This window comes from Papilio machaon, chromosome 6, assembly GCF_912999745.1.
Source record: "Papilio machaon chromosome 6, ilPapMach1.1, whole genome shotgun sequence".
In the NCBI taxonomy this organism is placed as follows: domain Eukaryota; kingdom Metazoa; phylum Arthropoda; class Insecta; order Lepidoptera; family Papilionidae; genus Papilio; species Papilio machaon.
The window spans coordinates 9406330-9422437 of NC_059991.1; the positions used below are offsets into that span (position 1 = coordinate 9406330).

Sequence of the window (16108 nt, forward strand, 5' to 3'; positions counted from 1 at the left end):
CACTCCTGGCAAATGAAAAACGTCATTTTGATTCTATAGAAGTTAATTTGCAGCTAAATAATAATAAATTGTTGGTTTCTTTGAAGAGAGTAAATTTCATTGCGAATAGCGTAAGCTTTCACGACGCTGAAGGGTGCCACATTTGTTTTCTTTTTAATGCATTATTGCTATGTGCGGCGCGAGCGCGAGTGACAGCGATTTAACATATAAATAAATTTCATTTTGTTAGTCATCTTAAAATTATAAATAGAAGTAAGGAGAATGACTGTTAATTTCTTGCAATAATTAAAGAAATTGCAAAGTCTTATAAGTACAAAAATTTGAAAACGGTTATAAAAATTGAATAAAATACAAACGTAGTATTCAAAAACTAAAACTGACATAGTAATTCTAAAATCGCTTCACTTTATTATATCACTTCTACGTCGCTAATGTGTAAGTAATAAGTATTTACTATCTTAAATAATTTCTCATACAGCCACTTAGCAGCAGAAATCGTTAGCACTGCGACCAACATTCTTTAGTATTAACGAGGGATCGTAATTCACTCGTGCCCACTTATTGTATTGCGCACTTGATTGATCGGAGATACAAAATAAGGTCACGTTTTTTTTTAAATTAATGATATGTAAATAAAAAATAACATTAATGAATCACACACCAAGATTTTTTTTTAAATCAAAAAGATCTAGTTTAGGAGAAAGTGTTTAAATAAATGATTGCTATTATTGCTGCTTTTTCACAGAAGTATTTGAGTTGAAATTATTTTTATTAATAAATTAATTTAAATGATAACAATTTCCCTAATATTGAAAGCGAACCCAACTTTAATACAATAACAAAAGCCAGTTTATTATAACTTTTATAATTAAGGGTTGAAAATCTGGAATATAACTGTGTCGTTCACCTCACGTAATAAAATAACTCGCAGAGTTGAATACGGCATTTGTATACTGAGACATTGTTTATTTTGATTCTCGTATTTTAAGTTAAAACAGAAATATAACATTAATTCGTTCGTTTTGATTAAATGTCACAACATTCTTGACTCGACTGTTATGTGAATCCCCTTTTATTATACAATAAAATGTAACTGATCAGTGTCTACAGAAATATACAAGAAAAACTATTGCACTTTTGTATCTTTAACAACGCTATTAAAGTTAAAGCTTTTTGTGTGCCTTTATCTTATCGAGAGTTTCGTAGAAACTACTACTTATCGTAGAATTGAGTCGTCTCGAGGTAAGAGTATTTTTCCCAGGGCGCTTGTTTTCTCTAGATTTTAAAATGTTTGCAGAGCCACGGCCACCACGGCGAACTATTCCTCACGTAAGCCTCTCAGAAGTGTGAGCTTAGAGATGCTCTGCGCCCCGCTTAATCTATGACTTCACTTAACAACAGATTTTATCAAATAACAAATAGTTCTCGCTCAAAATTCTTTAAAGTTTGTTGAATTAAAAGTTAATAAACGATTTTTTTTTTATTTTAGATATTCATACTTTTCATATGTGATTAAATTTCGTCAATTCTCACAATATTAATACTAATTACGTTAGTTAGATCTTACAAATAGACTGCAAGACACGTGAACTTGTATTTGTTTAACAAACAACCAGTACGACTTAGGGTCCTTCAAGAAGCGAGCGTATCACCATCTCAAAGGCCGGCAACGCATCTGCGATTCCTCTGGTATTGCAGATGTCCATGGGCGTCGATGAACACCTTGGTGTTTCCGCTACACGTTTCCCCCCTTCTCTTATAAAAAAAACTGTATAGATATAATACGAGTAATGGAGGATAATTTTTGCCTACATTCATATTGTAAATATTAGTAGAATGCTTGAGTTGGAACACAACGAACTTCGCAACACGTAAACACTAAGCCCCTAATGAAATTCTTTTGCTTTATATTTTCCTATCCTTTATAAAACTTATATTTTAGTTTACATCTGTAGAAAATTACCAACAATATTCTAGTTTCCAGTCCCGTACACTCGGTTACTTTCAGCGTAAATTTTTAGTTGCCACGTCTTATTCGGAGCCACTTTTTGCTTTGAAAGCAGTCGCCTGCAGAAATGTAACCGCGCTGTGTATAAATTTTTTCCCAGACAAAAGTTTATAAAATTTTTCCTTTTCGTGTTAATTTTAAAAGAAATGCTTTTGTCATAAATTCATATTTAATTAAGGTAGAAATGTAATGCAGATAGAGTCTTAAATAGAAAAAATATAAATTACGTTTATCTATTTTTATATTTGAACACTATTTTAGGATACATATTAATATAGATTACTAGCTGTCGCCCGCGATATCGTCCACGAGGTAATAAAAAAACTTAGCAAGTAGCATGTGCGTTCTTCCAGACCATGTTCTACATCTATGCCAAATTTCATAGAGGTTTGTTTAACTGTTGTGGAGATACCTTCTAACAAACATCCATTAATCCATCCATCCAAACATTCAAACTTTCGCATTAACAATATTAATAAGATTGTATTGGAGTCATTTAGAAAATACATGTGCACACTGAACACTGTCACACAGAAATTCAGTAATTAACATACTACTGACAAGATTTTGTCGACGATTACGTCTGGAAATTTTCCGATATAAAATAGCCTCCTTCTTTTTGAAGTCGGCTAAAAATCTATTTATAAATATAGTATAATGGTACTCGATGATTAAGTAGCTTTCTAATGGTAAAAGATTTTTCGAGTTTATTTGTTACACAAATACTAAATCTTTCCTATTAGTATGTATGTCCTAAAAACGAAATTTCTTATAAAAAATTAAATTTTCTCGAGACAAATCACCGTAATGTATATTGTAGTTAATGTAACCCGTATCTTGTGGCCTGTGAGTTCTGCTATGTGTTATCGTTCATTCCGCAGACAGACGCGCTCCTAAGTGGTGACACCGGATGCCGCGGTAACGAGGCCGGATGTGTGGTGTGCTACGTCACTATAACATGAGATACAACTGTCTCGCTGTCTCTTTCTTATACTACGTCACTAAATGTGCTACTGTCTTTTTTCAAACGTCTACAAATAATAATATGAACAGATAAAAATAAATTCCGGTTTTAATGAAACGCCATGTTTTGGCAACCGCAGACCTATGGGCAAATGTTTTAATTAAATAATGAAAAAGCTTTTTAAAATCTAGATAGTAATAAGGTAGAGAAATACGAATGAATGTTTCGTCAGATTGTGTGGAAGAGAGAAGAAAGGGAATGAATTATAATATGACGGCTAGTTATTTACGTAATAATTTTAATATGTTGTGAAAATGCGTAGAATTATAAAACTTCCAAATTAAAATCGTAATTAAAGATAACGAGTGTTTGTAAATGTTCGTTAGCAGCTCTGAGTAGGGCGGTGGTCGGTGGTCGGCGGTCGGTGGTCGGCGGTCGGCGGTCGGTGGGCGGTTAATGTCCGTCGTAACAATATTGTTGCTAACTTTCATCTCTACTTTGAAAAAAGATTCGTAGCCGTGTCGCGCTTTCTCGAGATCATAGTGATGTGCTACGATGATTATAATATCGACTTGACTTAGCTTTTTAATTGGAACTGTTTGTGTTAAAAAATCTCCTATTTTCTTAACCTGTATGTAAAAATTGGTTAAGAAATATATATATGAAGGGGCAGGAGAGCCTTTATCAGAAATCATCTTGTGCGAGTATAAAAGCGGGTATGTCGGCAGGTGGGCGTGAACAGATCACGAGTCCTTGTTGCAATCGCAGTTGTTTAATAAGGGTTAGGTAACCAAAAATACACAGTGGAATGAACACTGTAGTGTCTAACCAATGCAACACCAACTTAATTAAGCGCTAGATTTTAATTGTTAATTAGATACTAAGCGATTCGTCGCAAGAGTGGTGCGCGGGCGCCGTCTCGAACAACACTGTTCAAAGATGGCCGCCCTCACAACCATCGACAGTGACGCTTCGCTTGGCAGACTTTTACAGCTAAAAGTCAACCAGTCATTTGACTTTGGCGGATACGCCGTCATATATATATAAATATATCGTTTGAAGTAGAAGAACTTTTTAATGAACCACATAATAACTATTTTAAATTTAAAGCTTCAAAAAGAAATCGGAGCCTTTAAAAGAGATTAAACGTTTATTTCTTACAGTAATATAAAGCTACACTTTGAAAGTATTACGTCGACAATCAATTAGCGCGTCGGCTAAGCTATCGACATCGCGCACATCCCTACTTGCGGTGTTATTTCAGTTGGCAACTGCAGTTTGAGCAAAAGTCGGCGCTAACGAGCGGCCGCGAGAGATTTGTAAGCTCGCCTGTTGTTGTTTGTCCAAATTGCCGCCATATTTCAATTGCGAATTATTTAATCTCGCGTTGAAAGTATAAATTGTACGATATGCCTCGATACAGTTGAAGTGATATATTACACAACTAACGTATATGTTTGCTCGTATTATATTAATTGGATGATAAAAGCAAGGATGACCAGATCGAAGCAAGTCAACGGCGACGATCAGTTGTGGCGATTGATTGAATCGCAGAGGTCTTGACGTTATGCACTTTTTTCTGGCACTAGTCAGCACAATTGATTTTACATTTTTCATCTTTCGTAAAGCCCACATTTTGACATTATTTTAAGACTTTTATCATTGTGTGATTCTAGGCGAGGGTTGACTTTATGAGGGTTGAATTTATTTGGTGCTTTTCAGAAGTTTATCAAAGTACACCGAGTTATTAGCGTAAACGAGTAAAACTTTAAAGCTGTCTTTCTTACATCAAGGAAAAATTCATACCATTTTAATCTTTACTTATATTTCAAATAGCCCTTCTGATTCTAATCACACAACTTACTAGTTGTCTACGAGGCCTGTTATTCTCGCATTCTGTTGTTATTTGTCTTTGCTTAGTTCTATTTTTCTTTACGACGTAAAAGTTATATTATCGTGCAGTCTTTTGTTGTATGATTGTTAGTATAGATGTGGTTGTTGTATTGCAGTGTTCAAGTCGCAGACATCGCTGTCTACGGACTCCGGGCTGTGCACAGAGCGCGGGCTGCGGCGGACACACATCGAGCTGCTCAAGCCGCCCGGCAAGAGGATCGGACTTAAACTGGCAGGTAATATATCCACATCATATGTTAAGAATGCAACCATGGACAATCGACTATTACTGCTGCAGAGTAGTTAATTGGTCACTAAGACCCTTAGCCTTCTCTTTATTCTTACAACTTAGTTACTTGAAGTATCGAGGGTTTTTTAAAAGCTCATAATTGTAATTTTTACACCACCAAGGCTTATACATAATTGTGTTTCCTTCGTCGTAATATGGAACAGAATTAATTAAAGATTTTTATACTTGAGTAACCAATAAAGTTTTTAAAACAAATGCTAAGCAATCTTGACGCGATATATCTCTCTATATGGACTTGTATTAGTAAAGACGTGATAAAAACGAATAGACACAGTGTAGCATTACGCAGCTTACCAAGGAATCAAATGTCTTAAAAACAAAATTGTACCGATAATATAATTACATTCTATTTCCATTGAGAGGAAACCTTTCCTTATCTAAAAAAAAAAACAATAAGTATTATAAGAACTCCTTATAAATAGATATGATAATAAAAGCTGATATCAATAACATATATATCTTTTAAGAATGACTTATACATCCTATAAATACCTAACAACTATGACTTTTCAAAATATAAATCCAAAGTTATTACATCGTAAATACCTTTTATAGTTGTTGTAGCACAAACACTAGTAGAAATTCTCAACTTTATATAAAGTGGTTATTCTGTCAAGTATACTCTGTGACTTAGACTTCTACTGCACCGCACATAAATCGCTGTGAGACCATAAATCCGGCAGCCGCGGAATTCTTTCAGCGCCATTTTGAAATTACACCACAATTTCCGTCGCAAAACTCATGCCTCTGACGGTATTACATTAAAATTAATTCATTTTGCAAAAGTATTATTACTTGAAGAATAGCATGTCATGTGCACTTTGGGAAAATATTTCTGAACCAATATTTTACATAGTTACCTTATTATTGTTCACAAAATAACTTTGATTGAATAATGTTTTTATATAACATTTTCATTTCAAAGTTCCCAAAGTTTCAAAGACCTCAAAACAAATTTCAGTTTGCTAGTTTAATAACTTCTTTATTGAAGTACAAATGTAGATAATATTTGATCAGTAAACATTTCATTATTCTTTATTTGAAGCTCTCAAAGCTTGTTTCTTGTAATTTATTCATATTTTTATAATCATTTTTTAGATAGAGCGACGTAATAAGTAATCTTCGGGCTCCAACGACGCGGCTCGGCGGGAGGTGCGAATTTCTTTCCCATCCGGGTTAATCTCAACCCAATTTACATATTTATTGAACTTTTCGACTACAGATGCGGTCATTAATCGATACAAAGCGAAAGCTAGAAGAGTTTAGGAAGATTTAATACAACAAAATAACAATCTATCTAAAGGAGATGCCACATGATAATAATTTAAACGGACATCGCGTAAACGGGTGCAACATCCTACACTATCCCTAAGTAACCTTTTTAATAAAAATAAACAAATTGACTCCTTTTAAATATCTTTATTATGATACTTTAGCGGATCCAATAACGACATAAAGTAACAAAGAAATAATAAAACACGTTTGTTCAGAGTAGGAAAACATTATCTAATGACATCCTACGACTATTTATAAATCTCTTTTTACAGCGAACTTTGAAACTATCTTGTACCACGTCGTTGTATTTTCTTCCCAGTTTTACTATGACGTTAAACGGAGAATCGTAAAAGCGTAGCGTTTCATGAGCGCAAACACCTTGTCCATGATTTTATTACGCGTTTTGTATAGTAAAGAACTTTAAAGTGATTGTAACAGATGTGTTTATCAAACAGCGCATCCTGACCCCGGGCCGAGCACAGAATTAGCGGTGGTTTTCTTTGACGCGGTAATTGCACAGTAAATCTTCCACGATGGTATTAACTTACGCTCTTTCGACGCATGTTAAGAATAAACAGATTTTAACAATGGATTGTGAGGTTAATAATAAGTAGAAAACATGAGCGTACTAATAATGATGAGTCTATGATTGCATTGGAATGTGCGTTACGAGGAAAATGTATATACAACCTAAATATTTAGAATTTGTCCATACTTTTTAATCTCTTAAGTGTCAAGTCACGATATTATTGCATTTCATGACAGATATTTTGTTTTTTTTAATTTGGAAATACTACCTCTTTTAGTATCCGTTGTTATATTCCACTTGACCGTTAAAACATACCTTTGACAATGACAATATTAAGTTAAAAAGCATAGCACACGAAGCCCTCATCTCCTTTGTGAAATCGTAATAATAGACTTTACGAGGAACGTTTCCTCAGCACTTCGCAGGGCAATTTGAATTTCACGCAGTTTGCGCAGTTACGTACAAAAAGGCCGGCAACGCAACCTCAACAATAAACACCGTCGTCGAGCCTCTGCCCCTTTGCCCCTCTACCCTCTTAACGACCGCACACTTCTATGAGCCCTCCCCTTCCAGGAACACATCTCGACAGCTGTGAAGTGTATGCACTATGCAACGTGCATTTAAATAAACTAAATGTGACTAACAATGTTTAAAATATTTAAGAAATTTAATAACTTTGTCATACCAAAACATAATTGTTCACAAAAGTGGAAAAACAATAAGTTAAAAGTCTAAGCTTATTGAAAATTTGTTTTTTTCACAATCAGTTGTATCACAATCAGTATACACAGATGAAACGGACGGTAATATTGTACTTAAGTCTCACATCTGGAGAATCTTAGTCTATGCAAAACTATGAAACTATTTTTACTGAGTGTGAAGTACAAAGAACAATGGCAGAAAAATAGTTGAAAAAAAATTAGCGTCTAGAAATGTCATATAGATACAATTAATTTACATATTTTTTTAATAATTTACGTAAATAATTCTATTTTTGTTGAAGCCACAGAAACATTATAATAATTTAAAGAATGTATATTGACTAATCGGATTATCACCCATTAAAGTGTTCCCACCATTTAAAGAATGCCGTATTTTTGGAATTATATTTAGTAAAGTGTACGAATTAGAAATTATTATTATGTATGATATTCCAATACTTACTTTCAAATAGATATTTATTATTTATATTAGGTGTATACTTAGTGAAAAAAGATAGTTCTTTGGGCTTCAGGCATTTTTAAATGAATGCAAACCGCACTATGTTATAACTATTCGCTTTTATGGTTATGGCAACATTTAAAATGTCACGCACGTCACAAATACTCCGCCTTGTGTCGGTTGAGTTCGTGTGGCGTTCGTAGCAAAGAGTACCAACATGCCGCGTGACAGCTAGTGGTACTCTTATATTTTTCGAAATCAGCCACATAACTACTCGTAACCACCATCTGCCTGATTTATAACGATACAGTTCTGATTTAATATACAAAATAAAATCACGTACTAGATATTTACTTAAATAACAACCTTCATTGCGAATTTCCTCTAGCTGTCATTATGACGTAACCTTAAAAAACGAAAAATTAAAATCAAAATATCTATTTTTTGCGGCTTCCTCGAGCCGAAATTCTTTCAGATATTTGCTCCGCAACTAATTCTTATCGCTTTAAGATATTTTTCATGCTTAGACGCTATCATTTAGTCTCAACTATTTTGATGTATAGGCGGCTGCCATTGTTCTTTAGTTCCCCCACCTCAGCCGCAGCCGCAGCCGCAGTCGTAGCCGCACTAATTGACGCTTTAAATCCATCCACGCCTTTCTGCAGCCGCTCGGCTCAGCACAGAGCGGCTCAGCGCGGTGCGGTTAATTTTTATTTGAATGGTCTTGCCGTCAATTATATTGTTGACCCCCGCTTGGCGCCACACTATGAAAAATCTCATGTTTAATTAAACGTTTTAATCAACCAAAAATACTGAACTAAGATGAATTACAAATTGCTTATAAATGCGGTTTATTTTTTTAAAACAAAAACTTAAAAAGCCAAAAGTAAAAATTAATGAGAAATTTGATTAATCTGCTTCTAAATATAATTTAAAATTTGGTATCTTTTTATAAAACCCGTACCTAAGCGGAAATTTAAAAAGGGCGAAAACGGGCTTGAAGCGAAATAATGATCTCAAAATTAAACAAAATTTTATCTCGACCTCAAATTAAGCAAGAGTAAGGGAGTCACAAATTATACCGTATTAAGAGATTGTTAATCCCAAAACTTGAATTAGAAGTTGTTATAAACTTTGTCGGGATCCGCTTTTCTAAAAACGGAACAGGTTGCGACAACTCTTCCTAATTTGAATTTTAAAATGACAAATTATTTACAATTTTTAAGATAATTAAAATTAAAACATTTTGTAAAAATATTTAATTTACTCCTGGTCTATCTGTTTCTTTCTAAATCTATGGTTCGGAAAACAAAGATTTTTTCTTTATTTGTGTTCCATTTCAATACGAAGTCATTAAACATAATTTTAAATAATTAATATTGGTAAACATATCAAATAATACTTGAAACAGTTATAAATCTAAGATACATACGATCTTAATTTGTTCGCAGTAATTAAAATAATTCCGGCAAGATATTGGCAAAGTTGATCCAGTTATCGTAAAGAGAAATGCCCCCGACGGATCGTGACCCCCATCTCGTATGATAGGCCTTACACGAGATTTGATTATTATAACGGTCTACGGAATGGCTAGTGGCTTATAATCGATGCGACCCTTAAGAATCTCCGGCCCGGGTGTTGTATAACTAACCCTTACGACCTCATGAACGGCGATATATGACTATGTCTAATTTATTCTATATCGGATCTTTATACGATACTCAACCCTTATTATATTTATATATACAAAACTTTATTGCTAAAGCCTTTTAGACTATCTAAACATAAATTATAATATAAAATATACCATGTTTGTGTACTAATCGAAAATAATCATATTTCGAAAAAAAAAGCTGGGTTTTACGATGCTTAAAGGTCTCGTCTGTCTGTCTGACCGCAACTCCGCGTTTGTTCCACCTAATTTCCGAAACGGCTGGGTCAATTTTGACGAGACTTGATTGAAAAGGTAGCTGATTTATACGGCAATATAATATACTTCTTTCTTCTGCGCTGACGAAGTCGCAAGCCTGATCATTTTACTTTGAATTAACAGCCAACTCACAAAAATTTACTTAAACAGCTTAAAGGTATTTGAAGAACGATATCAATTATAGTGCCCGGAGTGTAGTGAATTGCTTGACAAATTGATCGAATGTAATGACAAATTCTATGATTGTTTTCGCTCGTTACAGTATCGAGAGTTTCGGTTAACAAGTCGGCGTATATCATCAATATCAACTGAACTCACGCCACTTGCTTTAATTACGAGCCGCATTTAATTTGTTCGGTTTTATTTGTCGGAACAATTAAGAGCGGTTACAAATTCGGGGCTCACTCGTCAAACTGAACAAACTACTTCACCGAGCGTTCCTTTAATTAGTTAATTACGGCTTCCCAATTCGCCGCCAGCTATTATATTGGCTATTGTATTTTATTGTCCCTTCTCTGATAATATATATAAATTTAATTATTTAACTGGAAAACTGAGATTTTATAGTTTTCGCAAATAGACAATAAAAGATAACAGTATTACAATTGCGAAATATAAACAATGAATAAGGAATTCGGAAAGTATAAGACTCAAATAACTTACAACGTCAGCAAGATTAGTATTAAACAAGTATATAACAATTACATTTGTTTCATTTTTATATTACAAGTATGATATTAATGCAGAAAATGGCCTCTTCATTTTACATACAAGCTAGCAAATGATTTTTAATATAGGTGCTAACTTAAATTTATACATATATTAAGTTAGTCCTCTTTAATCATTAGATAATAATAGTATAAACTGTCTCGACTGATCCATTGGGTTTTTCTAAAGAAAATTAGTAACATCTGAACACTCTAGAAAGTCAACAAGAAATCCCTGAAGGTCCTCAAGGTTAATAGGGCAGCACTCTACTTAATTAAAAAGTTCCGATCGCGCGGAACTCCGCAAATACTGCGCTAGAGTGTTTGTCATGACTGACAGTGTGTGCCTGTCGGTACCTCCTAGGAATTACTTTCTAGCTCGTTATGTTAAGCCCTTAAGTCAAGGAGATATAAGTACATTGATATACTCTTGAAAAATGACAACAGACATCATATTTTTACATTGATATAACAGTATTTAGTTTCAATATAAAACCTTTAACAGTAAAGAGTACTTTTCGGTTTTAAAGTAGAAATAAAACTTACAATTGCTAACAGCAATTTATTTTCAAAGTGCATTTCGCTCATTGAGAGTTTCTTCGTCTGTTAGGAGCCAAAAGAAAAACAAAATACTATGTTTTAAATTGCATTAGGTTTTGCTATTTCTAGTATACAACGAATTTAAGAATAAGAAAACGAAATCGACACTCTTTGTATTAAAAAAATAATGAAGTTCGCAGAAATACTATGGAACTTGAGTATTTTAGAAATAAATAAAAGATAAAAATAAATCCAATTATTGCACTACAAAACTCGAGCATTGAGTCGCTCCTAGTTAAAATAAAAAGATGTATTTTTCAACATTCTATCGAAACATTGTTAATATTGCTACACTGTCAAGGGAAAACATTTTTACAAATTCAAGTCCCGGCTCAATACAGATCATAAATAACGTGTAAAAAGGTCAAATAAGTGCGTCCGACTATATTATAGTGAGAAACAATAACTAAGTACTATTCCATATGTCGATACGTTCTCAGAGCAGTCTATACTCGGAAGATTAATTGTTCGTGCGGAAAATGATAGAATGCCGTTACCTTGGTTACGTGTCGTCATTTGTTATGAGAACGTTTCTTTATTATAACACTACACACGGCCTCAGCGGACGGAGAGCGAGCCAACACACTCCTACACACAATATTTAGAAGTCATTTTTACTTTTAATTCTATTTATTGTAAATACTTATTGACATTATTGTTTGATTTTACAACTGTTTAATGTTTGTAATTTTCTGTGTGTCTATGTTCTTAATAATGTAATAATTTAATTTGTTCTCTCCCCTGCTGTAGCAAGGTTTGAATAGAATATTTAATTCAAACAAAATGTCCTTAAATACACAGTCAAAAAGTAAGTACTATTTCTACAATATTAAGTATTCTGTATGAACACGAAAAATTTAATTACGATTCTTTAAACAGTGGAACATTTTATTTTATCTTTCATCTTAAATTATTTACTAGGTCGTCGGCTTTGTTTAATTTGGTAGGTCTGCTTTCCCGCAATAAAAAAAGAAAGATTAATTTTCATAGTTCAAAATTTTATTTATTAATTTTATTTAGTATTTTATTAATGTTAAATGATAAAATATGTAAAATAGTAATAAATAGAGTTCATCGATGTGTTATTTTATTTAAAGATATTAAATAAACTATGAAATATTAAAACTTGCTCCACTGAATTAAGTGAATCTGTAGCCTTGTTAATTATGAAAATTGCCTCCAGCCCAATTATAAAATGACGTAGTTGAAATTAACTGATATCATCAGCTCGTGATACGACGCGCCTGTAGCGTCCGCATACGGAATTCCTCACAGTTCCACACTCTACATAATAAATTCTCACAGATATTCCCTATGCCTATCATTTATTTCACTATTTTCCTGTTGTACCGTCCCGTTAGCGACCGTACTATTATGTGAGTTTTTTCCTTGAACATAATGTGAAAATTATTATGTTGCCAGTTATTTTTTTTTTGTTTATTAATTACTCAACATTATCGCTCTTATAAATCTTTATAAAACAAAATTAACAAGAAAACTAAAATGTAACTATTAATAAATTTCTTTGAAAGAATAAATGACTTAAAACTACAACTGAGGTTAATAAAACACGATTATGACCGCTCCAGATGCTTGGTGTTTCATACAAATAGCCACAATCATCAAACAAGTGCCAAGCACCGAACACAAACTGGCTTGTCCACGTTTGCCGAACATCCTTTGATTTGTGTAGAAAAACCATAGAAACAGCGATCACTAGCACAAACAGAAAACACCAAACCACACGATCATGTTTGGTGTTCGCCGGCGTTTGCCAAGCGTGAATAGCGGGCTTTACACTTTCGTAATGAAGTAAATAAGATGGGCATAATTTTTATTAGTTTGCAATCGTGATTCAATCCAATGCTAAATGTCTGGTCACTGTCTTACTCAAAGTTACATAAGCTAATGATGAATATGTAATCAATGTTAATCTCATTGAGAAATATGTAATAATTGAAAAAGAAGTCTGTGAAAATAATAACAAAATTCCCAATTCTTTTCCAAATCCTCGATCGCAATAGGTTTCTTTTATCGCTTCGGCAAAAAGAAAAATGCTTTAAGGAAAAAGCAAAGAATTAAGTCACGTGGAAGAATGTATTATAGAATCGGCATCCGTGCGCAAATATTGTATAGTCTTATCCATTTTATTGCCAAATGAAATATTTGAATATGTGCGGAAAGTCGAGAGGTGCTTTGCCAACGTCATCTAGCGCCATATTTACGTGTTTTTTTTAAATATTAGGTCCTTACATATGAAATTGGCGTTTTGTATGGGAGGAACAAAAAGTCGAATATTTTTTAATATAATATATTTAATTAATCAAAGTATGAACCATTATTTTCTATGCACTTTTGCCATCTCATAGGTAGTTCATTGATCCCTTTACTAAAAAAACCAGTCGGACGGGAATCAATAAAATCTTTGAAGGCGATTTGGACTGCCCCATCGGAGTTGAATTTTTTCCCTTGCAAGAAGTTATCCAAATTTAAAAAAAAATGGTAATCTGTTGGAGCAAGGTCCGGGGAGTACGGAGGATGTCTTAAACTTTCCAATTGAAGCTCTTCTAATTTAGTAGCCGTCTGTTGCGCAGTGTGTGGTCTAGCGTTGTCGTGAAGCAGCAGTGGCGTGGAGCGATTGACCAGCCTAGGTGGTTTAGCCGCTAGCTTTTCCATCATGGTTTGCAATTGCTGACAATAGACATCAGCCGTAATAGTCTGGCCAGATTTGAGAAAACTGTAATGAACAATACCGGCACTAGTCCACCAAACGCTTACAAGTAACTTTTTAGGGTTAATTTTCGTTTGGGGCAGGATTTGGCTGGCTGGCCAGGATCCAACCATTGCGCTGAGCGCTTCCCATTATCGTAAAGAACCCATTTTTCATCACAGGTAATGATTCGGTTTAAAATACCTTCATTATTGTGCCGGTTTAGTAATGTAACGCAGCAGTCGACGCGCGTTTGCCGGTTTGCTTCAGTCAATTCGTGAGGTACCCACCTTTCAAGCTTTTTAATCTTCCCAATTTACTTCAAGTGAATTAAAACAGTTTTATCACTAACATCGCAGCCTGCAGCTAACTCGGACATGGTTTGCGATGGATCCGCTTCCACAATAGCCTTCAACTCTTCATTATCAACTTGAGTCTCAGGCCGTCCACGAGGCTTGTTCTGCAGATCGAAATTTCCAGAACGAAAACGTTGGAACCAAAAACGAACTGTGTTTTCTTTTGCAATACGACCGCCATACACATCATTCACCCTTCGAGTCGTTTCCGCAGCACTAGTGCCACGGCGGAACTCGTACTCGTAAATAATGCGATATTTTAAGTTTTCCATTTTGTAAAATGAGTGACGCAAACAGAAAAAAACAAAAGAAAAAAAACAAATGAATGACGGTCATCGAACCACAAATACATGAGTCTATAGCTGTACAAATTTGAATTTGGAATTCCTTACCAAAGAGGAGAAATTCGTGGTTAAAGTGGCCAGTACGAAAAACGCCAATTTCATATGTAAGGACCTAATATTATAACAGCAGCTGTAGCAAACGAGCATGTGGTTTTCTGAATCTGCAAATGCGGATGCGTTGCCTACCTTCAATCAACGGAGGAAGGGACACACAGAAAGAGGATTTTCCCCTTCCTTAGCGTACTCTCTTCCGTTAAATCTATATTTCCTTCACAACCTTTACTAAAAAGAAAAGAGTGAGAAGGAAACGTGGACTTAAGTTAGGCCTCCAGTACGCACACTCATCAGACTGTCCGCGGAATTGCTTCCACTTGACACCTGTCTTCGTTGGTCGTGGTATTTTACCGGTCGACCAGGCCCATTCGTACACCCAACAAATATTGTTGTTGCAGGATCTACCACTGTTTTTACGAAAATACAATATTACAATTTTTATAACTTCACAGTACATATAGCATTAAAAAATTCATCGTTTTTAGGTAGTTTTAAGGACAAAAGAATTGTTTCCACCCTTTTTACATTCACGTTTACCGCATTACCTATATAAAATTCTGTTTAAGTGAAGTTCCTAATTCTTATTTCTACGCAAAAAACTGAACAAAACAGTATGTACGAAATAGAACCCGTTCGAATTTCTCGCCTTACTAAATTACGTTTTCTTGACACTTGGGAAAAGTAAGGATTTCAATTTACAACAGTCTACTCTAATGTAATACATACGAGACGGACGATATATTAAATTCTTGTGAACATTATGTAGCAACAACATTGTTCTTTCAAATTCTTTAAAAGGAAATATGTCTTAAAATTAACTTTAATTTAAAGATAACCTTACATACATATAGGTTTCATAAAAAGGTAAAACAATTTCTGAATCCCCACGTGTTATGTAACTTAAAATCATATTTAGTTTTTCATATTAATACCAAAGAAAATATGTTTATTGTTGATACATAGATGGGTTCTCACTTCGCAGGCTGTGATACAAAGGCCGCAGTCGGACCGCGAGGTGATTTATCTCCCCAAGAAAATGGGATTCCGACAGGTCCTTTATAGAGTATACAAATAGCATCTCCGCCATGTTCCAATCAACCCCCTGCAACCCTCCAGCCGGCAAACGTTACAAATTTCTTGTGGCACATTGGAGACTATTAATCTTGAAATGTCCATGCCCGAGGATCGCACTTTGTTTTGTCACTACGCTAGGTCCTACGTAGGAAAGTCTTTCCAACGTCATCAATTTTGGCTTTGAGTTCCGTGA

At 34.3% G+C, this 16108-nt stretch overlaps 1 protein-coding gene across 1 annotated transcript in view; it reads left to right on the forward strand.

The window, feature by feature from the left end:
• Positions 1 to 16108, forward strand: part of LOC106709806 (glutamate receptor-interacting protein 1) — a 107732-nt gene that overhangs the window by 10178 nt on the left and 81446 nt on the right. Inside the window, exon 2 of the mRNA XM_045678223.1 lies at positions 4982 to 5101. Within this exon, the coding sequence (XP_045534179.1) occupies positions 4982 to 5101 (120 nt within the window). The remainder of the gene's footprint in view (positions 1 to 4981; positions 5102 to 16108) is intronic.